Raw genomic sequence first — 26286 nt, 5'->3', positions numbered from 1 at the left:
GATCAATGAAATCCCTCTAGTGCACTTTGCCCATGACAAGAGAAACACACAGAAAGAAAAAGAAGCCAAGTTTTAGGAACCCCCGACATAAACTGAAAGACCACTACAGGTAAATATCATCAAGTTTTGAAGTTAAAAAATATGTCCAGCCCCTTCTCACTGTGAAAACAACCAGCCCTTTGTAAATTAACACTTAAGAAACATATTTTACATCATTAAATGAGGAAGTGTCAGAAGGAGAGAGAGAGAGAGAGAGAGAGGGAGAGAGTTTGAAGAAGAGGAAATTCAAAAGACATGTATGTGCATTGACCACAACTAAAACAACATTTTATATCATTAGGCTACACATATTCTCTATACAACATAGCTGCCCACAGAAGATTCCATAGCAGTTTAAAATAAAAAAAAAGTCAATATGTTTGCAACCAAACTAAACATTTTATCACAAGTTTAATTGTGGTATGAGAGATTTAAGATTGAAGCCTTATCAAACATTAGAGCGTGTAGGCTACAGGATGCAGTTACTCATGGTTGCATGGTAGCATGATAATTTAATGATTGATAAGGAATCATTTTTTTCTGTCTTCCTCCTACTGACACTGTACAGCCCTCATTTAGGGGCTTGAAGTGCTGCATGTCCGAGTCAAAGACAATATCATATAAACAAATTTAAAGATCACAATAAATATTTAAAATAACACATTATTTTCATTTCAAAAGATTAACCCATTGTTCTTGTAAAGCTGGCTAGAAAACACTCATACTGTAAATCCAAGTTAATGACAGCGCGTGGCAGTAGATTCAATTTTATTTACTATATAGCACTTTTTACAGTCAAAAGTAAGAAACACAGAGCCTGAACCCCTGAGCCAGCAGACAGTGGCAAGAAAATCTCCCTTTTAACAGGAAGAAACCTCAAGCAGGACCCAGCTCATAAGGAGAACCTTCCTGCTGATAGTTGACCAGGTGAAGGAGGGGAAGAAGAGGTAGACAGGACAGAGAGGATGAGAGAGAGAGAGAGAGAGAGAGGAACAAGCATGCAATAAACATCATACATCACAGAGAACAAACTTGACTGTTGTTGTAATATAGGTTGTTATAATTGGAATGCTGAAAAAAGTTATGTATTGTATTTATTTGTATTTTAGCTGATGAAGCGGAGAGGAGGTGGAGGTACAAAGATGCTGGTGGTGTCTTTTCTGTTCTCTTCTTCTTCAGTCGTTTCTTCTGTTTTTGCTTTCTCTCAACTCCCTAACTATCTAAAACTATCTAAAAGAGTGGGTCCTCTACAAACTACCTGGTTAAATTAAATGCAAGATCACATAGCAGGATCTTGGGAGGTTGACGAGAGAGATAGAGAGAGAGAGGGAGAGAGAGAGAGAGAGAGAGAGAGCAAAAACGGTGCTCCCTCTGTTGGCAGGGAGGGTGAACTACTACAGCAGCAAACCAGTTCAAAGCAAATCTGATCAGAGTGGGTCTATTCCTCCATATGAATTAACTCTTTAGCTGTGTTCAGTATGTTATTTGACATTTTGAAACAACAAATACAAACTGAACATCTAACAGCTCGTAAGTTATTAAGACATTTTCTTCTCACAGACCCAGTCGTTTTCAGTGTCACATGTGGCATCATTCCAGCTGTTTTCTTCATTATAGAACTTTGTTTCTACACAGTCTTCTTTCCTCCTTCGATAATTGTTGGGTTCCCCGGATGTCCAGAAGCTGAAATGAAATAAAAAGCAGCTCTTTCAAAAGAACATGAACAAAAGTGTACATGGAAAAAAGTTAATTTTATAGCTAATTCTGAGACGTCACATGATGATTTGACTGAGTCCGTCCTCACCAGAAAAACATAGCATGAGGTCGATAGTTCAGTTGTTAAAAATGGAAAGTGTGCGTGTATTTCTCTGGCTGCTTCACTATATATGGGGGCAAGGACTTGTTCTGATGGCAGCCCAGTGTGGGTGGTTATAATGTTGTAGACTATATTCATCTGTTTACCAACACCTTCCTCTGTTTTTAATGCTTTTATGCGGTTTACTGCACAAACATGAAACAAAAAATGAGTAAACTGGGGACTGAACAAAATTGTGCCACTTTGAATACCCACGCACCTCTGAAGTCAGAAGTATGTAGCTTTATTGTGAACTACAGCAAATGATAAGATGATGTCAACCATACAAATAATGTATGTCCAAAAATACATCATACATTTGTGTGGTTAGCAGAGATGTAACCGTGCCTTGTGTATTATCGACTACATGTGGTGTTTTTTTTTCTTGTGTTGTGAATCGGCAACCTCTGATTCAGCGGAGTCCCATCCACCCATTTCCACACGCCCTCTGTCTCAGCGTCACTTAGTCCAATCCACACTGTCTTCTGGAGAGATCTTATGAATTCCTTGTTCATGAAAACAAACACTGTAAGAAACACTGATTTTTTTTCACTCATTCTAATCTTATTCATAAAGTTCAAACACACACCTGCTCCTTTATGCTGTCGATGATCACCAGTTGTGCGCCTCTCAGTGAGCAGAAATCTCTGCTGTCCTGCCAGTTTTTCTTGTTGGTAGAAATATAATAGAGGCTATCTTCATGATAGCGCCATCCGTTGTTCAAATTGTTCACTGTGGTTAAAAGAGCGTGTTATCATTAGTTTTGAATATAAAGAGAACTCAATGCCACAAACAAGTTACCACTAAACCAAAATTCATAGTCTATCTATTTTATTAAATTCACTAATCATAAAATCCCAAACAAATTGAGTCAAACAAAGATGTAGGAGACACCAGTTGCGTTTTGCAGTCCTCTGTCACCAGTTGCGTTTTGCAGTCCTCTGTCTCTCTGCCTGCAGAGCTGCAGGCAGAGAGACAGAGGACTGTATTCTGATGCTGGACTGAGAGTCTGATGCTGCGCGCTGTGTTTTCATAATGTCCATCCATGATGCGCTGCTCTGGCTCGTCGGTTAGCGAACAAGTTAAGTCCGTCCATCAATGACAGGCTGATTAACGTTAAACTAAAGTAAGAATACTGCTCACTGTCAGCTGGTTTGTGAGTTAAATACAGGGTAAAAAGTGGGAATGATTATTTTTCATCCATTCAGCCTCTCTTCACTCGATGCCCACAGCCTGGACCATCACACAGGTATCAAAATGACTAGTTGCCCAAAGTGTGTACACAATAACAACCTTTATGCTGCATATTAAAATCTGAAAGCACTATCATTGCTAACAAAGAATTATATTTATGTATAAAGGCAGCCCTATTTTAGTACAGTGAAATATTTCTGTTTTGTCTGAATAAGCAAGGACATATGTTTGATCCAGTACACTTGTAGTGCTCTAGTTTACATGCCTTATGTTAGTTTAATTTAAAAAAATATAGACAATGGGGAATTTCTTTTTTATATCATTTATCATCATATCCATTTTGCAACCTCATCCATTTTGTTTTCTATAATATTTGTGCATGTTTGTTCCTCTCTCTCTCTCCTTCATCCTCTCTGTCCTGTCTCCCTCTTCTCCTCCTCTCCCCGGCCAACTGGCAGCAGGAAGGTTCTCCTTATGAGCCAGGTCCTGCTCAAGGTTTGTTCCTGTTAAAAGGGAGTTTTTCCTGACACTGTGGCTCTTAAGGGGGTTCAGGCTCTGGGTCTCTGTGAAGCGCTTTGAGACAATTTCTGATTGTAAAATGCACTATATTAATAAAACTGAATTGAATTGAATTGCAGCCTTCCCCCTTTTTTAATTACCTCCGCTTTTTTTGGGGGGGGTGGGTCTCGCCCGGGTAGTAATTCAATGTAGAACCGCCACTGGGAGACACAGTTACTATTGCCATTTTGTGAGACTGTGTTGTTCATTTATATATTAGGTCTGGTTGTCATGGTGTTGGGTAATGTATGTCGTCATGTGGGCGTATGTGGTGACAGCCAAAACTTATAAAAGGGGCACTCACTCACCTGCACGGAGGCAGGAGGAGAAAAGGAAGCTGGGTAGCCACAGTGTGTGTTGACTGCATGTGTTACACGTTTGAACGTTTCATTCCCGGTTTTCATTTTTCCGTGTTTACATTTAATTTTATTGCCGAAATCCAGTGTTGTATATCATGTCGTGTAGAGAGCCCATCTTTCTCCTCTTTTTAGTGACTTTAGGAGGATTTAGGAAGTCGCAATAAAAGATATGAGATCAAAATCTCATCACACTTACCAAGGTCGTTCATTTTCTGCATCAGCTCATCTCTCTGTCCAATCAGGTTTTTATTACTGGCCTCAGCCACTAAGAGAGAATTTCCATAATGAATTCATTTACTAGTAAAAGACTGTTGGGTTTCTTTAATTAATCAATATCTGTATTGATACTTACCAATCAGAGCTCTCTTCAGCTCATCTCTCTCTTCAGTCAGATTTTTTATGCTGGCTTCAATGTCTGTTTTGAAGGTTATCATCATTTTATCATCCAGCCAGACTTTTAAGATTATTTTTCATCATACTTACCCAAGTTGACCGTGCACTTGTCTCTCTCTTCAGCCAGAGAATTCTGCTGTGAAACTGCCAGTTTGAGTGCAGAGGGCAGCAGATTAGTGTGTTATTTCACTTGGTGATGTGTTTGGATGTCATTCTAACTAACTAGCCACACAACACAGCAGCTAGCAGAAGTCAATCGAACTTTTACAGTGATTTGATGGATCAGACGCATAATCTCTGCTTGCTGTGTGGACCATAAACCTAATTTCATGGAGAACAGCAGAAGGATAATCCGTCCTGCTCCTGACATGCTGGGCCTTGCAGCATGTGGTTTTGGAAAAGCTACTATGTTAGCTGGTGTGTTTTTTACAGCAGTTTGCAGGGAGAGGGGGTGACTCTTTCAGAAATTTAACTACTCCTGCAAAAGCCTTAAACTATTAAAGTTGGATTTAAACTTTCTCGATTGGTTTTTGGCATTTGAATTTGTAATGTGTGTTTAATGAATGTACAGAGTGTATGATGTCATCATTAGAGTGAGAGGAGAAAACTTAACCTGATTTTTTCTCTTTAACCTGCTCTCATACCTGCAATTTTACTCATAAAGGGATTGTTTTTGTACCATTTCAAAGTAAAATTTATGGCTTTTATATGGTGTGACCCTTAAAGCCGAGAGCCTAACTGTTTGCCCTACAAGGAGTTTCTGTTCAGGATCAAATCCCTTTCACGGCCTGACAAGGATTTTCCAAGAAAGCCAAACATCACACACTTTTTAATTCACACTTCACATTCACACTCCAAATCTTTTACACAAGGAACATGAAATGGCACAGATGTCTAGAGCCAAGCCTTGGCATTCATACAGCTTCCAATTTTTTTTTCCAGAAATGCAAATTGGTGTAAGTGTAAATCAGTAACAGATGACTTACAGAGAGAAAGACGCAGAGCAATGCTTAGAACAGCATGTAGGACACAGATGATTCCAAAGCTCACACCAACCAGCCTGTACACTTTCAGTCCTGTTCACAGAATGAACAAGTTTTTATCATTTCAGAGCAAATTTCCTGAAGAATTGCATAACCCTAATTACTTCCACGACTTTAAAAGTAACTATTTAGGTTGTGGTTGGATGCTGATTTGTCTCTAAATGTGCTGCTCAAGACAACATTACATTCCCCTGGTAATTCAGCAGTGTGTTTTATTATCCACTGGAAGATATGTCTACCGTGAATGCTGAGATCTTTGAAGGAAATTCAGATTCAGAGCCTAACATTAATGTTGACTTTAATTTAAATGTGAAATTCTAATGGTTTTGGTCTCACCGGTTGCAGCAGGAGTCACTGCACTTTCTGCACTCCCGGGGCTCTTTGAAGCAGGATTGCTGCATGCAGCGACATCAGAGATGGTTTCATACACCATAGAGTTTCCAGGGTCCTCCACATGAACAATCATTTTCATATTCTTAAAACTAAAACTGACGACAGTGTTGGTTAAAGAGCTGTTGTCTGTTTTTCTTCTCTTGAATTTCCTCTTCTTGAAAACCCTCTGTTGCTTCCTCATTTAGATTTTTATTTGTGCCTTTTATTTATTGGTCATACTTTCCTGTTACACATTTGTTTTCTCTGCATTAGAAATAATTATAATTAGTGATGTTTAATCATGTTTGAGGTTTCTAAATGTATAATGTATCTGTGATGAAAGATCAACATAACATCACCACTGCAGTTAGGCTGTCGACCTGCTTTACTCCTATACGTGTTTAAACCCTGTATGCAGCAGCTGTTTTGTTTATATTTTACACAAAGATTAGAGTATATTTTATTTTTAACAGGTGAATAACTGCTGGTACTCTAGACACGGTTAGTCGGATTTATTTGTACAATATACGTAGAGTTATCTTCTGACACTTGATCCACTTCCTGTTTGAGCTGTTAGACCACAGTGCGACTTTCACACGCAGCAAAATGTCAGAGTGTTCAGCAGTGTTTCGCTCGGTCACGTTGATGCTGAGACTTCTGTCTTGGTTTTCTGATTGAGGGTAGGGCGTGTATGTTCAGGTGCCATGTAGGCGTTTGGGCCAAAGAATCCAGGTCACAACTGATGGAACACTTAACTCGGAATTTTAACTCATTTACAGAGAGCCTGCTCACATTCTGTCTCACTTAATGTCACTGAACTGAAATTCAGAATTCAAAATGTGCTGGTAAGAACATCCCGAGTGAAAGTAGCTGAAACAATTATAAACACAAATAATCTATACAGACTAAAATGAATACATTTTGTCATTGGACTCTGCTCTCTTCTGGAACCAGCCTCAAGTGACCATTTTATTTGTCATGTTGTTATTTTGGGTTGTCTGATGACAGTCTCGAAGCTTTCTCTGAAGGTCATCTCTGGCCTTGGTCATGGAGTCTAATTTTTCCTGCAGCTGTTTTTTCTCCTCCATCAGTTTGTCATTTGTGGCCTCACGTTGGCGTCTCTCATTCTGCAACTGGTCTGTTTCTCTAGTCAAGTTGTTGTTAGTGTTTTGTAGCAAGACCGTCTTCATTTCCCACTCAGAGCTGCTCTTGGTAACTGACACATAAACAAACAAATACAGCAACCTTGTCAGCCAATGTCATGACCTTAAGGTATTATCAGAGTGTTAATACAGTACTCACATAGGAGAACCACAGTGATAAGCCCAGCCAGGAGGAGAAGACAGAGCAGACCCAGAAACACTGCAGCAGCTCTGCGAGATTTCCTCTTTACACCTCCAGCAACTGATGGTAAAATGTCATACAAATTAAATTAGTCTTTGCTTTGTTGCCTCATAACATGCAGCACTTGTGATCCACACATTTACATTACCTGAGAGAGCAGGTCCAGGTTGTGTATGGGTCACTTCCAGATTATCTATCAACACATTTTCATAAATGTTTTCTGAATTGTTGTCAGCCCTCGTCCTCTTGCAGTGATTCCGTGAAGATATCATTCCATTGGCATAGATTTCCGACATGTGGCGCTGGTCCATGATGTTCAGCAGAAGGGATGGATGAAGGTGCCGGTTCTTTCAGTGCCTAAGCCTGCGTCTGAACCTAACACCTTTCTAACAGGCAGTCACTGTGCTTAACAGGAAACTGACAACTGGTGAGTGAGTATTTTCAGATCATCTGACCTTCATACCACAGCTGCATGAGGTTACTGCAATATGTGATTCTCTGTCTTGAACAGGAAACCACTGACTGTCTATCTATCTATCTATCTATCTATCTATCTATCTATCTATCTATCTATCTATCTATCTATCTATCTATCTATCTATCTATCTATCTATCTATCTTTTTAAACAGATCCACTTGGAATAGGGTCAACACATCAGCCTGCTAAGCCAATGTGTTTAAAGAGCTAAAGGAAGACAAGGCCGTGTCACCTTGTTTTTTTACCTGGTTTGTCGACCTCAGACTGCTTCACTCCACAATGTAGTTGCCACTTTTGACCATGATGATGAAGGCAGATTCTAGAAAAGTGTTATCTGTCATAACACTTATTGATGCAAACCTACTACTCTGTGGTCATGTTTTGCTGTAGATTCTGCATCCACACACCAGGGGGCAGTAGCTGGCCTTTAGGATCCATCCACCATCCATTAACCCGCTTCGTCCTACAGTGCAGGGTGATGGGGGCTGGAGCCTATCCCAGCTAACTCTGGGTGTGAGGCGGGGTGCACCCTGGACAAGTCACCAGTCCATCACAGAACAACACACAGACAAACATCCGTTCAAACGCACACCTCAAACCTCACCTCACACACCTCAAACTGGGAACCTTCTTGCTGTGAGGCGACAGCGCTAACCACTGCACCACCATCGGGATCCAAACATGTCAATTTCTGCATTTCTTCATAGCCAGAAACAGAGTCAGGACTCTGGATCACTTTAGATAAATGCTAAAAAAAAGTAAAACATCAAACTCACAACCGTGCATCGCTCTCTATTTCACATCTGTAAAATCTTTTAATACCCACATTGAAAGTCTGACTTAATTAACTGAACCTCATTCAACTATCATGTTTGTGTAGACCAGTGTATTACATATACAATAATGGCGAGATAACTGTCACTGCATGATAAACTGGGAGTAGTTAATGGATGGGTGGAAACATGATTCTATGAGAAAACCAACTGTATTTCAGATTTACAGGGTTTCATGCTGACATTCAGCCAGATTCTCTTCACAGATCCAGAAGTTTAGCTCTGCACAGGGAATGTCATTCCAGCTGTTTATCACTTCATGAAACCTTGTCTCTACACACTCCACATCCTTGCCTTCGAGATTGTTGGGCTCTCCGTCACCCCAGTAGCTGAAAATTATTATTATTTATCAGCATTAATGCACATTACATCTGTGAACATGAATGCACAATGACTTATATAAGTTAACTTTCACCCATATAGTGTCTATTTTTAATGGAAGCCATTGCATGTGTTCTTGGCTCAGTAGCAGAACTGTCACCCAGTGAAGAACAACAATGCATGAAAGAACAAAAACAACCGCAGACCCCCTGTTCCTAGAAGTGTTGTTGAAGACGGATCAGATATGATGAAACTGAGCTGTGGCAATGCTTATTGGAAATATGTTTCACATCTATTTCAACGGGTTATTTATTATTTATTATTTATTTGTTTGTCTTTGTTCTGTCTTCACGATAAAAGGGACTGTGGAAACACTAAAATAACTCACAGAGAGTAAGACGCAGAGTGATGTTGAGAGCACCTTGTAGGATACACAGGAGTCCGAAGCTGACAGCTTGAGAAAAGCTTGAGCATCGACTTGTGATGCCATGTATGTGACATGTAGTGAATAATATTTTAAAAATGATGCTCAGTCAGCAGTATGTACCACTATTTACTGCATTGTTCTATAACTGCTCTATAATTTGTATCCATTCATGTTTGAAATATCCGGCAGCCTCACCTGGAGTCTCTCCACCACCTTTACCAGAACAACTCCTGGCTGGTGCATCAGGTACATTCACGCAGTCCATGGTGATCTCAGACTGTTCTCTATTCACAGCTGCAGCCATTTTGTACTCACTAGCTGGAGAGTGCTCATGGTTTTATACCTCAAATACCTCTGATTTGTAAGCCACTTCTTCTTTTATACCGTTGTCTTTGCTAAGAAAGCAGCACACTTCTCTTCCTCATTTTTTTTCTGATGCATTCTGCCCATTCATATCTTCCAGTTTTATGTAGTCTCTAGGGGTGCAAAGACTCAACAGTGATGTTTTCTAAAAGTCTAAAATTATATTACAGTAAAAATGGACTTTGTGTGGTCCAATGATAAACTGGGAGTAGTTAATGGATGGACGGAAACATGATTCTATAAGAAAACAAAATGTATTTCAGATTTACAGGGTTTCATGCTGACTCATTCAGCCAGATTCTTTTCACAGATCCAGAAGTTTAGCTCTGCACAGGGAATGTCATTCCAGCTGTTTATCACTTCGTGGAACCTTGTCTCTACACACTCCACATCCTTGCCGCTGAGATTGTTGGGCTCTCCGTCACCCCAGTAGCTGAAAACCAAAAATACAACATCTTGTAACAATGAATGCAAATTAATAAACAATGAAAAATGACTTTAAAGAACCAGGGCATTCTAAAGGTGCGAAAGTGAAAGAGTAATGTGTGAACCTTGTGGTCAGTGGAGTCCCATCTACCCAGCTCCACTGCGCATTCTTTCCCCTTTTAGACAGCCCGATCCAGGTGAGCTTGTGAAATTTTGTTACAAACTCCTTTCAAAGAAAAATCAGTAATCAGTTTTTTTGCTTTTTTTGCCCTCTTCCCCTCAATTACACAATACTTTCACTTATCAAAACACACCTGCTCTTCTTTTGTGTTGATGATCACCAGGTCTGCACCTCTTTGCTGGCAGTCATTTCTACTGTCCTCCCACGATTTCTTGTCAGAGGAAATATAATAGAAACTGGGACGTAAATACACCCATCCTTCCTGAAAACGCTGATCTGTGGTGGAAGGAAAAGGTTAATAGTTCTCAGACTGATAAATAAATCAACATTAACACAAATAGTTCAGATGTAGTCCAAACAACTTCTCCACAGAGGCAGCAGTGGTGGCTTCCTGCTTATGTGCAATTGATGTTTGGATGTATTGATAAGGTTGGTGGTGGATATGTGGACAGACATAGACAGGCAGAGGCACATGTTCACCCTCTTTAAGCCAAAAGCATACTCTGATGAAGAAAGAGTTCCTTCTCTGTACTCACCAGTCAGTTGTCTCATCTCATTTGTCTCTCCTGACACTTTTTGACAAGTAGTTTTAAAACTTGATGTCTTGATGTCACGATTGTCTGAAAGAGGAGAAAAATTAGTTAATGTAGTCTATTCGACTTCAATGTCAACAGCTCTGGAGAAAAAAACCTTATTTGTATCGTACTGTGCATGCATGTGTGTATGAGCAGGCTTTCATTAATCTATCTATCTAATCTATATTTTGAAAACACAAATATGAAACATGAGCTAGAGTGGAAAGTGCCATCATGCATTTTGTTTGTTTTAGAGCAGTTTGTTGTTAGGATTCTGTGTTTCTTGATTTGTTTTCTGTTTAGGTTTCATTCCTGCCCTGAGTCTGTGATCTGTGTGTTTGCAGTTGTCTTGTGTTTCCTGTTTTATTTTGAAAGTCCATGTTTCCCCCTGTGTTCCTGTGTGTTTTACTTCCTTGTGTTTCCCGCCTTTAGGATTGCTCGCCCTGCCCTGATGTGTCTTACCTGTGTCTTGTTACCCTTCTGTATTTAAGTCCTGTGCTTCCCTTTGTTCTTGTTAGCCTGTCCGTTTAGCCATGGCATGTTCCTGTGTGTGTTTCCATCCTCCCTTTTGGATCTCTGTTAGGTTTGGTTTGTTTTCTACTAGTTTGTTGAATTTGTTGCTTTTTACTCCTTTGATTTGTACTTTGTGTTCTGGGATTTTATGTTTTTGACCTTTTTGGCTTTATTAAAAGCTCACTCTTAGTTCACCTCAGCCTTCGTGTCTGCATTTGGGTCCAAACTCCCCCATAACACAACAGTTTGTATTTCTAAACTTCCCCTAAACTTCCCCAATATCCTTCAAATCTTACACAATACAAAAGAAGTGCATGAAGTTACAGCCACGACCGGATGTTTGTGTCTGGACTGTGTAAAATTGTAAAATAAATAAAAACAACAACAAAAACATACAACAATGGTTTTAACTTGAAACAGCATGGCATGGACTGTAGGTACACTGAAGTCATACACATCAGTTTAAACTGAAGCTGAGGCCCCACCAGCCAAAATTCACCTCCTTTTCTCGTCTTAAGATATTTATCAGCATTAATGCACATTACATCTGTGAACATGAATGCAGAATGACTTATATAAGTTAACTTTCACCCATATAGCGTCTATTTTTAATGGAAGCCTTTGCATGTGTTCTTGGCTCAGTAGCAGAACTGTCACCCAGTGAAGAACAACAATGCATGAAAGAACAAAAACAACCGCAGACCCCCTCAGTTCCTAGAAGTGTCGTTGAAGACAGATCAGATATGATGAAACTGAGCTGTGGCAATGCTTTTTTAAAATATGTTTCACATCTATTTCAACAGGTTATTTGTTTGTCTTTGTTCTGTCTTCACGATAAAAGGGACTGTGGAAACACTAAAATAACTCACAGAGAGTAAGACGCAGAGTGATATTGAGAGCAGCTTGTAGGATACACAGGAGTCCAAAGCTGACAGCCACCAGTCTGATCACGGTTCTCCCTGAATAAACAAAGAGAAAAGCTTGAGCATTGACTCCTAATGTAGTGAATAGCGTTTTACAAATGATGCTCAGTCAGCAGTATGTACCACTATTTACTGCATTGTTCTATAACTGCTCTATAATTTGTATCCATTCATGTTTGAAATATTCAGCAGCCTCACCTGGAGTCTCTCCACCACCTTTACCAGAACGACTCCTGGCTGGTGCATCAGGTACATTCACGTAGTCCATGGTGATCTCAGACTGTTCTCTATTCACAGCTGCAGCCATTTGGCTGGAGAGACTGGAGAGTTAACCTCTGATTTGTAAGCCACTTCTTCTTTTATACCGTTGTCTTTGCTAAGAAAGCAGCACACTTCTCTTCCTCATTTTTTTCTGATGCATTCTGCCCATTCATATCTTCCAGTTTTATGTAGTCTCTAGGGGTGCAAAGACTCAACAGTGATGTTTTCTAAAAGTCTAAAATTATATTACGTTGAAATCGTTTATCAGCAATCACACGCCTGTAGCACAAAATAAAAAGGACATTTTTCTTTCAATGTAGCCATGTGACACACAGCAGTGTTGAAACCAATAACATCATCTGTGGCATAGATTGAGGTGACAAAATCAGACTTCCAATGTTGCATAAAATCTCTTTGTAATTTTTGCTGAGGATGATAAGCAGATGTTAAATGATTGAAAGTAAGTGTGCAGATGTCTCCTTACCTTAACAGGATTTCATCTGATTTACTTTACACTGTGTAAACTAGTGGGGATGGGAACACAGCAGGATTTAGAATAATTTAGAACAATAATAATACATTTTATTTGTAATGCACTTTACATTTGAATAAATCTGGACAGGTCACCAGTCCATCACAGGGCAACATGCAACAACCATTCACACGCACACCTCAAACTGGGAACCTTCTTGCTGTGAGGCGACAGTGCTAACCACTGCACCACTGCACCACCGTGCCACTCATCGGGATCCAAACATGTCAATTTCTGTATTTCTTCATAGCCAGGAACAGGAGGAGGAGTCTGAACTCTGGATCACTTTTAAATTTAGCTAATGCTATAAAAAATACAATAATGGCGAGATAACTGTCACTGTGTGATAAACTGGGAGTAGTTAATGGATGGGTGGAAACATGATTCTATAAGAAAACAAACTGTATTTTAGATTTACAGGGTTTCATGCTGACTCATTCAGCCAGATTCTTTTCACAGATCCAGGAGTTTAGATCTGCACAGGGAATGTCATTCCAGCTGTTTATCACTTCATGAAACCTTGTCTCTACACACTCTTCATTCTTGCCTTCATGACTGTTGGGCTCCCCGTAGCCCCAGTAGCTGGAAACCAAAAATACACAATCTTGTAACAATGACTGCAAATTAATAAACAATTAAAGACTTTAAATTATCAGGGCATGCTAAAGGTGCAAAAGTTAAAGAGTAACGTGTGAACCTTGTGGTCAGTGGAGTCCCATCTACCCAGCTCCACTGCGCATTCTTTCCCCTTTTAGACAGCCCGATCCAGGTGAGCTTGTGAAATTTTGTTACAAACTCCTTTCAAAGAAAAATCAGTAACATTAAAATGCATTTTTTGCTTTTTTGCCTCTTCCCCTCAATAACACAATACTTTCACTTATCAAAACACACCTGCTCTTCTTTTGTGTTGACAATCACCAGGTCTGCACCTCTTTGCTGGCAGTCATTTCTACTGTCCTCCCATGATTTCTTGTCAGAGGAAATATAATAGAAACTGGGACGTAAATACACCCATCCTTCCTGAAAACGCTGATCTGTGGTGGAAGGAAAAGGCAGTTAATACTTCTCAGACTGATAAATAAATCAACATTAAAGGTAGGATAGGAGATTTCATTCTGATGCACTTTTTGTTAAATTAGTGAAACCAATTGTGCAGTTTGGCATTAAAACGAAGAATGTTAAACATCTGTGGAAGCTATAAAATGCTAAAAACATCAGCCAATCCTCTGGGACGACCCTGTGCGGAGTATTGGCTGGTTGTCACTCTCTTCCTGCTCTGTGACTTACGTGCATGATGGCTGAAGTCACAGACAGCAGCTCGTCTTCAGGTAATGCGCATCCATGTGATTGGGAGGCGTGGCTTCTGGGTGAGCTCCGAGAGAAAGGGGCGTGTGTTTACTTTCAAAATCTGGCTGACTCACTGAGTTTTCAAAATCTCCTACCCTACCTTTAAAACAAATAGTTCTAAATAAAACAACTTATCCTCAGAGGCAGTGGTGGCTTCCTGCTTATGTGCAATTGATGTTTGGATGTATTGATAAGGTTGGTGTTCACCCTCTTTAAGCCAAAAGCATACTCTGATGAAGAAAGAGTTCCTTCTCTGTACTCACCAGTCAGTTGTCTCAGCTCATTTGTCTCTCCTGACACATTTTGACAAGTAGTCTTAAAACTTGATGTCTTGATGTCACGATTGTCTGAAAGAGGAGAAAAATTAGTTAATGTAGTCTATTTGACTTCAGTGTCACCTGCTCTGGAGGAAAAAACCTTATTTGTATTGTACTGTGCGTGTGTGTATTAGCAGGCTTTCATTAATCTTTCTATCAAATTTGAAGACACAAATATGAAACATGAGCAACACTGGAAAGTCCCATCATGCATTTTGTTTGTTTTAGAAAAGTTTGTAATTCTAAACTTCCCCTTTAAATCTTACACGATACAAAAGAAGCGCATGAAGTTACAGCCACGATGGGATGTTTGTGTTTGTGTAAAATTAAAAAATACAATAAAACATAAAAAATAAAACAAAAAACAATGGTTTTAACTTGAAACAGCATGGCATATACTGTAGGTATAGTCATAGGTTATACACATCAGTTTAAGCTGAAGCTGAGCCCCCACCAGCCAAAATTCACCTCCTTTTTTCATCTTAAGATATTTATCAGCATTAATGCACATTACAGCTGTGAACATGAATGCACAATGACTTATGTAAGTTAACTTTCACCCATATAGCGTCTATTTTTAATGGAAGCCTTTGCATGTGTTCTTGGCTCCGTAACTACTAACCGTCACCCAGTGAAAAACACAAAAAATCGCAGACCCCCTCAGTTCCTAGAAGTGTTGTTGAAGACAGATCAGATATGATAAAACTGAGCTGTGGCAATGCTTTTTGGAAATCGATTTCAACAGGTTATTTGTTTGTCTTTGTTCTGTCTTCAAGATAAAAGGGACTGTGAAAACACTAAAATAACTCACAGAGAGTAAGACGCAGAGTGATGTTGAGAGCAGCTTGTAGAATACACAGGAGTCCGAAGCTGACAGCCACCAGTCTGATCACGGTTCTCCCTGAATAAACAAAGAGAAAAGCTTGAGCATCGACTCCTAATGTAGTGAATAACGTTTTACAAATGATGCTCAGTCAGCAGTGTGTTCGAATGCACACCACTGTTCACTGCATTCTTCTCTGTAATTTTTCTCCATTCATGTTTGAAATATTCGGCAGCCTCACCTGGAGTCTCTCCACCACCTTTACCAGAACGACTCCTGGCTAATGCATCAGGTACGTTCACGTAGTCCATGGTGATCTCAGACTGTCCTCTTTTCACAGCTGCAGCCATTTTTTACCCACTGACTGGAGAGTTAACCTCTGATTTGTAAGCCACTTCTTCTTTTATACCATTGTCTTTGCTAAGAAAGCAGCACTCACTTCTCTTCCTCATTTTTTCGATGCATTCCCCCCTATTCATATCTTCCAGTTTTATGTAGTCTCTAGGGTTGCAAAGACTCAACAGTGATGTTTTCTAAAAGTCTAAAATTATATTACATTAAAATCGTCAGTAATCAGCAATCACACGCCTGTAGGACAAAATAGAAAATACTTCAATGTAGCCATGTGACTCACAACAGTATTGAAACCACAAACATCATCTGTGGCAGAGATTGAGGTGACAAAATCAGATTTCCAATGTTGCATAAATTCTTTTTGCAATCTTTGCTGAAGAGGGTAAGCAGAGGTTAAATGATCTAAAGTAAGGGTGCAGAGGTCTCATTCTTCCTTTCCTTAACAAGAATTCAGCAGATTTACTTTACACTATGTAAACTAGTGGTGATGGGAAAAACACAGCAGGAGTTCACTGCAGCATCTCTGTTTATCAGTGAGCCGAATAGAGAAAGCAGACCTTCCCCTAACATGTTGTAATATTAATAATAATAATACATTTTGTTTGTAATGCACTTTACATATAAACAGAAGATAAAACGTAAACTAGCATTAAATGGCCTATATCTAGAAGAAGCTTTCCTAAAAAGGATGGTCTTTAAGCCTTTTTTATTCCACCGTCTGTGGCACTCTGAGGTGGTCTGGCAGGGCGGTCCACAGACGAGGAGCTCAGGAAGTGAGATCATGTTGTCACGATTTGGAGCTGTGGAAGGAAGTGACATCATGCACACGGTTTATTTCACCACACAGGAGAATATTCTAGCTACAAGAAAACTAGATAACAAGATAACATGTCTGTATCATTTAGTGTGTGTCTACTTTGCCTCTGCCTCCAGCTTCTGGCAGTGAAAGTAATTACACAAAGATTGTTGATACCAATAAGTAGGTTTTAGATCTTTGTCTGTACACTGAGTTGTTCAGTTTGCCTGTAAGTAGCTGTTTGTGGTGCACAGTCGTGTTCATACTGGTAACTATGCAACACCAGCCATTAAATACACTCAACAAAAATATAAACGCAACACTTTTGTTTTTGCTCCCATGTTTCATGAGATGGACTTGAAGATCTAAACTTCATTCCAGATACACAATATTACCATTCCTCTCAAACATTGTTCACAAATCTGTCTAAATGTGTGATAGTGAGCACTTCTGCTTTGCTGAGATAATCCATCCCACCTCACAGGTGTGCCACATCAAGATGCTGATCTGACATCATGATTAGTGCACAGGTGTACCTTAAACTGCCCACAATAAAAGGCCACCCTGAAATGTGCATTTTGTTTCTGCTTTATTGGCGGTCTGGGGACTCAGAACCAGTCAGTATCTGGTGTGACCACCATTTGCCTCATGCAGTGCAACACATCTTCTTCGCATAGAGTTTATCAGATTGTCTATTGTGGCCTGTGGAATGTTGGTCCACTCCTCTTCAATGGCTGTGCGAAGTTGCTGGATATTAGTGGGAACTGGTGCACGCTGTCGTATACGCCGGTCAAGCACATCCCAAACATGTTCAATGGGTGACATGTCCGGTGAGTATGCTGGCCATGCAAGAACTGGGACATTTTCAGCTTCCAAGAATTGTGTACAGATCCTTGCAACATGGGGCCGTGCATTATCTTGCTGAACCATGAGGTGATGTTCATGGATGTATGGCACAACAATGGGCCTCAGGATCTCATCACGGTATCTCTGTGCATTCAAAATGCCATCAATAAAATGCACCTGTGTTCTTCGTCCATAACAGATGCCTGCCCATACCATGACCCCACCACCACCATGGGCCACTCGATCCACAACATTGACATCAGCAAAGCGCTCACCCACACGACGCCACACACGCTGTCTGCCATCTGCCCTGAACAATGTAAACCGAGATTCATCCGTGAAGAGAACACCTCTCCAACGTGCTAGACGCCATCGAATGTGAGCATTTGCCCACTCAAGTCTGTTACGGCGACGATCTGGAGTCAGGTTAAGACCCCGATAAGGACGACGAGCATGCAGTTGAGCTTCCCTGAGACGGTTTCTGACAGTTTGTGCAGAAATTGTTTGGTTATGCAAACCAATTTTTTCAGTAGCTGTGTGGCTGGTCTCAGACGATCTCGGAGGTGAACCTGCTGGATGTGGAGGTCCTGGGCTGGTGTGGTTACTCGTGGTCTGCGGTTGTGAAGCTGGTTGGATGTACTGCCATATTCTCTGAAACGCCTTTGGAGACGGCTTATGGTGGAGAAATGAACATTCAATGCACGAGCAACAGATCTGGTTGACATTCCTGCTGTCAGCATGCCAATTGCACGCTCCCTCAATGCTTGTGGCATCTGTGGCATTTTGCTGTGAGACAAAACTGCACATTTCAGGGTGGCCTTTTATTGTGGGCAGTTTGAGGTACACCTGTGCACTAATCATGATGTCAGATCAGCATCTTGATGTGGCACACCTGTGAGGTGGGATGGATTATCTCAGCAAAGCAGAAGTGCTCACTATCACACATTTAGACAGATTTGTGAACAATGTTTGAGAGGAATGGTAATATTGTGTATCTGGAATGAAGTTTAGATCTTCAAGTCCATCTCATGAAACATGGGAGCAAAAACAAAAGTGTTGCGTTTATATTTTTGTTGAGTGTATATTAGGGGAGAAAACTTACATCACTTCACTCAGTGTGGTGCAGGGCCAATTTTATAGAAGGCAGATTCTAATCTTTGTCTGACAAGTGTCCTGAAAGCTATAATGCCACCACAGGAAAAGCTGAAAGTGTTGATTAACATTTCAGTCCTCTGTGATTGCTAAATGGGCTGCAGCACGTTTGAGAAATGACTCCACCACAAGGACCTTCATACAGCGCTCAGCCGTTTCCTATGTCTTTCGTCATAGGTGTTTATTCAGCTTCCTCTTTTTATCTGCTTTCTTACTCTCGATGAGAGGATATGCACCAGCACTGGGATCGCACAGTTACCATGACAAGACAAGCGGTGAGGGATTATGTCAATGAAGGACACAGGGATAAATATCAAACAGGTAATGTTGCAGCATATTGTGTTTATGCATATGCATGTGTATTGTTAAATCTAGTAGGCTGGTGTAGTAATTACAGTCTGTAGTTAGCATATTTATAGTACAATCTGCAGATTTGGTTATGTTTAAAAAAATACAGAATTTAATGCACTGTATTAAATATTGTCTCATTTGACTGGTGTTGATTTTTACAGACAGAGTTCGGCAGCTGATTTTCATCAGCTTTGCTGTGCTGTGTGTTGTACAAGCCACTCTCAATATTACTTTACGCCTTACATGTGAGTATTTTTTGTTTGTTCTATGATTTGTGTGCATCAAAATAACAAAACAACAAACACATTTTTCTTTACTGTGTGTGACAGTGCATGCCAGCAAGGAATCAAACCACTTGGACCATAATGGTGTAAATCACAGAGATGAGCTACCTGATCATTGCCAAGACAGGCTCAAAGCCGCCTCCAGAGAAATATCCCTGTTTGAGAAACGTAACACTGAGCTCAACAACAAGATAGAGATGCTGGAGGAAAAGATCAGCAGGCTGGAAAAGAATAAATGTGAGTACATTTTTTTATAGTGCAACAATAATGACCACAGCTAGGACTGTTCTTTGTAAGTCATGTATGATATGATTACGTCTTCAGGCAGAGAGAGTTTTGGCCTGGCAGACTCTAAAAATGTCCAACAAACTCAAAGTCAATCAAAAACATCAGAGACGCAGTGAAGTAAAGCTCAGGCTGCATCATCATCATCATCAGGAAACTCACAATCTGAGCAAATTATAAATACTTTTAATAATTAAAATTAATATTTTTTTTTACCAGGATGTGTGTTTATGTTCTAATATTTGACATCTTGACATGGAGGAAGTACAAGTTTGTTTTTGGAACCAACCACTTCTAATCAATAAGATAAATCTTGATAGTGTTATATCCGTTTTGCTGTTCAAAGCATAATCAACATTTAAAAAAAATGTTTAAATCTTAGCTATGTCAGCTTAAAAAAGGTCAAAGTAAACTGGGGTCTGCTTGGTTGTGAAAGTTTTTGCTTCTTGTGTGAACACTTCAGTGTCTCTTCTTTGTAAGTGGAGGGAGTTTACCTCCAGATGTTACTTCTTCTCTTATTTAGGGAATTTTCACTATGTAATATTAACTATGTTGATCTCAACAGAGCGCCCTATGCAATCTGGATGAGGATAAATATCTTTATCTGGACTGGTCTCCATGGAACAGATGTACTAATCCAACCCAGTGTTCAACAGCTGCCATGGCGCCCCCTGTGGGAATTTCTGCTGCTACTCTATGGCTTCAGCTAAAAAAAAACTTGCTTTTTGTGTATGTAAAACATTCACTTTGCTTTTTTTTAATCATAAGCTGAGCAAAGAAAACAATCTGGATAAAGCTCATTCTTGACACACACCTATGAAAAGGGCAACATGCGCCAACATTTATCTTCTGCTTTTAGATAATACACAGTTTGACAACCATAAGTAACAAAGAACAGAAGAGAAAATTTCATGGGGGAAAAAGAAGAAAAAATGGAAATAAAACCGAATTAAGATAAGATAATATTTTATTGATTACCAAATATCCATGTTTTAACCTTTAGCAGGACAAGTAAGGATCCAAATAGAATATAAAAAAATCAAAATATATGTGTGACTCCTTTTTAATTAGTTTTATTTTTTGTATATTCTTATTTTACATATTTTACCACACTGCGCTTAATAAAAATCATTGCAAATGCATCTTCTTTGTTGTAATAGTCTTTGTAGCCCACAAATGATCAAATTACCTCACTTACTGTTGCCATACCTGAAGAATTATATATAAATATATAATATTTATCTAATAATATATCTATATATAAACAATAAATAAAAGTGTCATCCTTACTGAATGACATGTGCTAACAGCATCTGACAGTTTCAAGTGCACCTCCTAAGGCCTTTTTACACTGCAGTATGATTCTATCAGAGCGCTCCAGGTATGTGCTGGTTTCTAATACTGGAATTTCCTGACTTACCAACAAAAAAAACAGAAAACAAGTAAGTGGTGAAGCAAAATGAATAGACATGAAATTATCCTGCGTCCTACACGTCACCTGTAGTCCCGGCTCTCTGACCTGTAACCCACCATGTCTTCTGTAAAGTATGATACAGGCTATGCTGTATGTCTGTTCTCTAGTCTTTGTTAGTCTTTTATCCCCTCAGTCTAACACTAACCAGTTTTTCTCCGATCACAAACCAGAGCACCTCTCCCCCTCTACTCCCCACTACTGTTGCCTGAATAGCTTCCAAAAATACAGTTCTAATTTTACAGATATAATCTATACAGATATACGGAATTGCATTTTGCAGCTTGGCAGCATTTAAACTAAGATACCGTACGCCGTTTTTTTTGGCTCGGCCTATCTTCAGAGTGCATTGACCGATTTAAACCGTTCAAACATATTCAGATTCAGGTCATTCAGGAAATTTCAATAATAATTAAAATATAATAAAGATATTCAGCATTTTCCACCCTCAAATTAACAGCCCTTCAAAGTATGCCTTCTGCAAAATGCTACTCCTACAAATTAAAAAACTAGAGAAACCATTCAAAGCTTAAAATACTTCAAACATCTTCTGTATACATTTTGTATACAGAATTTGGAAATTTAGCTCCGTCTTCAAATGGCAGGTGATTAAAGTGGTTTTTGAGGTCTCCTCTTAGTTTAACATTAGTGTGTATTGCGTGGAATGTTGAGAGCCAGAGTGGGCGGAATCTTCAGCAGAGTGGAGAGAGGCTGAAGAGATGCCTAAAAAAATCGCTCTAACCTGCGCTCAGGCCTGCACTGTCCATCTAACTGGGATAATTTGTATATCAGTTCGAAGGAACACTCGTTAGCGTTCTGACGGTGTGACTCTTAAAACTGAACACCAAACAGTTTTGCCCGTACAGCCAGCTGTTTCGGGAGAGTGCCAGTCATTCCTCCATTAAGACATAATGTAAAACCAAAAACAGAGAAACAGAGCAGCCCTATTTTCGCCGCCATCTCCACATCTTTGACATCATAGACATAAAAATTGCACTGCTTTGTAGAGCAACATCTTGCTACGGTGTCCTTATTTTTTGGCTGAAGGCTTCGGTTTGGACATAAACAGCAGAGGGTGTTTTTACATAGGAAATGCATTAGGAGGGGGACAGAGAGAGCTGCAGTTAGGGGTAGTTGATAAACAGTCAGGTTGTCATGGAGGGCTGTTACCATGGAGACATGCTGACACAAGAAGCATACAAAGCAGCCACATTTGTAGTCTTTATCAGACTTTAAGCAATATATCTGTCATATTGATCAACCCTCAGCTGTATTCATCACACAGCCCGTGCTTCTTATAATCTTATGGAATTATCCAGCCTCAGACCTTTCATATGGAATATTCACAGGCTTTTCTTTAAGGTCGTGACTTCATACTGTTTTTGTCTTCAGCAGTGTTTCATATCTTCATAATATTAAAACATTTTCTACTTTTCAAAATAAGAGCTTCATCTTTCTAAATTCCTAACCGTGTTTCAGCAAATTAAATTCAGATTGCAGATTCTCCAGCAATTCAGACCAATTGTTCACATCAGCATTCAAAGCAATGCTTCAGCTGCAGCAATCAAACTTGCATTTTCTTCAGGAAATGCTTTTCTAGTTTTTAAGTGCTGCACTTGATCCTGCGTTACGGACCAATGACTGAACTAAAAGAACAAGTGACTTCTATTAGTTCCCCTTTTCTGTATAGGGTATGCCAGCAGTATATATGTTGTAAGCTAATACCACAGCAGAATAAAGGCAGGCAGAGCAGAGTACATCTCTATAATTACAGTTCAAACAGTATGGCTGAGGATGTACTGTATGCCCAACCTGACTTCACAAAGAAAGTTAAAATTCAGACAGGTGAAAAGGAAGACATCAAAGATGCAGACTGTGAGGATACCACTGATGACACCAGGATTTATGACAACTACCTGGCAGAGAATACATCACCAAAAGCGTTGGAAAACATGACTGAGGATCAGCCCAAAGGTATGTGTGTAAAACTGTGTGGTATTTATTTAAAAAATAGATTTTTGGTTGTTTATAATAGTTTATCTGTGCTTCCAGCTCCTTCCGACACTGAAAATCCAGGAAAGAGGGATTATCGCGGTGCTGTTGCAGTGTTTCTGGGGCTGCTGCTGTGTTTTTGCCTCCTGGCTGCAGTCACCGCCCTGACAGTCCTTTGTAAGCATGTGATTCTAATTCAGCTCTTCAACTTGTGGAAACTTATCCATAAATGTGGTGCAAGTAATCTTTTATCCTTCCACATGTTGGACCAGCAACCAAACTGCGCAGTGAGAGAGACAAACTGGTGACACAAAACAGTGAAATAAAAAGCCTCACTGACAACCTGACCCAAAAAAACAGCTGGCTGGAGAAGGAGAACACCAACCTCACCAAAGAGTTGGGCGAGATCCAAAAGCTGATGGGTAAGTCCAAAATAAGAATATGACTTCTTTGGAAAATCACATAAAGTCTGCTTTTCTTTGGCCTCAGTGGGTATAATCAGCATTTATTCATATGTAAAAAGCAGGCCAATGAGAACAGCTCTCATGTGGGAAGCCTATGAGTGCCATCCGTTTATTTAAAATCTAATGCATTAATCAGCTCTACCTGGCAGTAATGTCTACATACTAATTTTTTGTGGTCTTGATCTTCACGTACTGACATTGTTTCAATCATGTACAGGTGTTTCGTTGTATTCACTGACCTGTCATTTTGTGTTAACAGCGGAGACGTGCTGTCCTGACAAATGGATAAAGTTTGGTAACAGCTGCCTTCTCATTTCCACCATCTTGAAAACCTGGACTGAAAGCAGGACATTTTGTCAAAGTCATGACGCTGACCTGGTGATAATATCCAGCAGAAGTGAACAGGTAAGATCCTAGTTTGTTTGTGTCTGGGTGAGTTCAGGGAGGAGCCCAAAAAGGTAAGAATTCAACAAAAAGGTGAACTTTAATAACAAACCCAAAAACTATAAAGTGCAACAAAAGAGTCCAAGGCGATCAAACCAAACCAAGAACCAGTAATCCAAAGAAATGCGAGGGAACAAGGACACACACAGGAGCTTCATCACAAGGGTAACATCACAGGAATTAAAACAAAGACTTAAATACATGACGGAAAACAAGACACAGGTGAGACACATTAGGGCAGGGCAAGCAATCATAATGGTGGAAACTATTCTTATTTAGAGACTACTACTAGGGACCGACGCAGCCATACAGCAACGAAAAGAAAAACGCTGGTATTTTAGTCAAAGCTGTGCGGTACATGAAAGGAACTATGAATGCCACATAAAGAGAAACAATAGAAACTGTTTTATGAATAGATTTGGACTGAGACAGAGGAAATGAAGCTGTTCTGCTTTTTTAAACTCCTTTACCCCACAACAGATGTTCTCACAGGAGTATGAAATGATAAGCTTGTGGCCTTTATATATTTTTTTGTCTCTACACTTACACTTCATCCAGCATACAGATCCCTACTTTCTCTTGAACCTCCAGAAAGTCTTCCATAGCAGCAGTGCTGTCACAATCATCACCGTCGAATGTCGAACTCTGAGCTCCTCCATCGCCGTTAGCATACGCTTAACCATGTGTCGTTTCTGGTGGATAAATTATCAACCAACATGCATGGAACAAGAGACATATAGGTCATCTCCCTCTGCCACTGGCAACATGTTATCAATAAGTCCTTTTAAAATTATGCCATGATAATTAAACCAGGGTGCATCTCACCATAATCAATTGCAGCCATCAGTACAACACCTGTTACTGTTTTTTACGCACTACTGGAATTTCCAGTTGTCTTAATCAATAAACCAGCTGGTTAGTATGTTGACTTCAAAAGATAACTCCACTGTTATTTCATTGTTAGTCCTCTTTTAATGTTTATTGTAAAGTGATGGTACTGTCACATGAATTTCAGCCATTATTTATTTGTTTACGTCTGTCTCTTTGAAATCCAGGAATTTATCAGCTCCTTTGGCAAGTCTGTCTGGATTGGTCTGAGTGATGAAGAAAGTGAGGGTGTCTGGATATGGATCAATGGAACAGAAGCCAACAAAACGTGAGGCATCCTCCATTTTTGTGTTTTTATGTGCCATCAATATGTATGTCAGAACAACACACTTACAGTCTTTTGTAGCAGAGCAGAGATGGTATATTTAAATGCCGGCAGCCCCTCAAAATTATACAAACTACTATGGATCAGGTGGAAGAAATGATCCAGATTAAGATTAAAAATGACCCTTTCACTCTGAAATATATCAGGATTACAGGATTTTCAGCAGCAGTTTAGGATGATGACCAGACCACATGATCAGAATAATCTGTCACCTGGTCATTGATATAATTTATGGACACAAAGAGATTTCTGATACTAATAATGGATTATATTCCTGTGACCCTGTACTACAGGACAAAGCAGCTTCAGGAGATGAATGGATGGATGGCTGATCAGACTTTGTTCTTCTCTACAGGTACTGGAAACCCCAACAGCCGGATAACGAACTAGCCAATGACAGACAAATAAACTACGTTCACATTGATGGTACAGAGCCTGGTATTAATAACTGGAATGATTTCGGCTCTACGGAGACTCTTGGCTTTGTCTGTGAGAAAATACTTAAATAAAATAAAATCATTTGTTTTTGCTCTGACTCCATTGTTGGACCATATGTGTAAAAAAAACAAAAAACAAAGTGGTGTATGTATGAGCACATGAACTTCTAAAATCAAAGATGCTGACAATGTCATATTTGTATTGATTTTTTGAATAAATAAATTGTTTTAAATGAATTGTACATGTTAAATAATTTTTTTGGCAAAATGATAGCACATAGCAAATAGAAAAATAGGGCTTAATGAAGGTGGTTAAAAATACTTTGTAATTTAAAAAAAATATATAAAAATAATTATAGTGAAAGTATTTTACATTATTGAAATTCTAACAACTGGTGGCACTGTCTACAATATAGAAAATTCAGTATATTTAGTAATGCATAGGCCTATATTATATTACGATAATATAATAAACATATACCTATTATTATTAAGGCCATTGTGCCTGTAGACCTTTGTTCTTTGTATAAACATGACCTATGGTCTGACCACAAATCACATATGAACGGTCAACAACAATCAGGTTAACTAAGGAAGAACAAGCATATGCCAGAACAGTAATCAGGACTTCCTATTTTCTGCTCTTCCTCTTTCTTGTGCCCGTTGCTCTGCCTCTTTCTGGAAACAGACACAACTATTATATCAAGGTAAAAACAAAAA

At 39.5% G+C, this 26286-nt stretch overlaps 3 protein-coding genes across 5 annotated transcripts; 1 reads left to right on the top strand and 2 right to left on the bottom strand.

Annotated features, from left to right (window-relative positions):
• Window positions 1-926: 926 nt before the first annotated feature.
• Window positions 927-7505, bottom strand: LOC114448946 (C-type lectin domain family 4 member F-like). The gene is made up of 11 exons (XM_028426246.1): window positions 7306-7505; window positions 7116-7217; window positions 6773-7029; window positions 5778-6006; window positions 5385-5474; window positions 4489-4542; window positions 4358-4420; window positions 4202-4270; window positions 2484-2626; window positions 2300-2400; window positions 927-1722 (listed from the first exon to the last, which is right to left on the bottom strand). Exons 1-11 carry the CDS (start codon window positions 7466-7468, stop codon window positions 1578-1580), a joined length of 1416 nt encoding a protein of 471 aa, XP_028282047.1. The 5' UTR covers window positions 7469-7505; the 3' UTR covers window positions 927-1577.
• A 2309-nt stretch (window positions 7506-9814) lies between these two features.
• On the bottom strand, window positions 9815-15940 carry LOC114443836 (CD209 antigen-like protein E). 3 transcript variants are annotated; one of them, XM_028418190.1, is made up of 6 exons: window positions 15719-15940; window positions 15466-15555; window positions 14601-14684; window positions 10320-10462; window positions 10131-10231; window positions 9815-10012 (listed from the first exon to the last, which is right to left on the bottom strand). In XM_028418190.1, the coding sequence occupies exons 1-6, from the start codon at window positions 15825-15827 to the stop codon at window positions 9865-9867; spliced, it is 675 nt and encodes a 224-aa protein (XP_028273991.1). In that variant the 5' UTR covers window positions 15828-15940; the 3' UTR covers window positions 9815-9864. The 3 variants fall into 3 exon arrangements, with proteins under 3 accessions (XP_028273991.1, XP_028273999.1, XP_028273983.1); XM_028418198.1 differs by lacking the exons at window positions 14601-14684; window positions 15466-15555; window positions 15719-15940 and adding exons at window positions 10723-10806; window positions 12144-12233; window positions 12396-13428; XM_028418182.1 differs by lacking the exons at window positions 9815-10012; window positions 10131-10231; window positions 10320-10462 and adding exons at window positions 12856-13572; window positions 13688-13788; window positions 13882-14024 and having other exon boundaries at window positions 15719-15923.
• A 6567-nt stretch (window positions 15941-22507) lies between these two features.
• On the top strand, window positions 22508-25704 carry LOC114437768 (asialoglycoprotein receptor 1-like). The gene is made up of 6 exons (XM_028408681.1): window positions 22508-22990; window positions 23069-23185; window positions 23281-23430; window positions 23732-23877; window positions 24972-25072; window positions 25485-25704. Exons 1-6 carry the CDS (start codon window positions 22654-22656, stop codon window positions 25636-25638), a joined length of 1005 nt encoding a protein of 334 aa, XP_028264482.1. The 5' UTR covers window positions 22508-22653; the 3' UTR covers window positions 25639-25704.
• Window positions 25705-26286: the final 582 nt, after the last annotated feature.

This window comes from Parambassis ranga, chromosome 1 (genome assembly GCF_900634625.1).
Source record: "Parambassis ranga chromosome 1, fParRan2.1, whole genome shotgun sequence".
NCBI classification, from domain to species: Eukaryota; Metazoa; Chordata; class Actinopteri; family Ambassidae; genus Parambassis; species Parambassis ranga.
The sequence above is the reverse complement of the archived record's forward strand: the minus strand, read 5'-3'. Positions and strand labels throughout refer to the sequence as shown.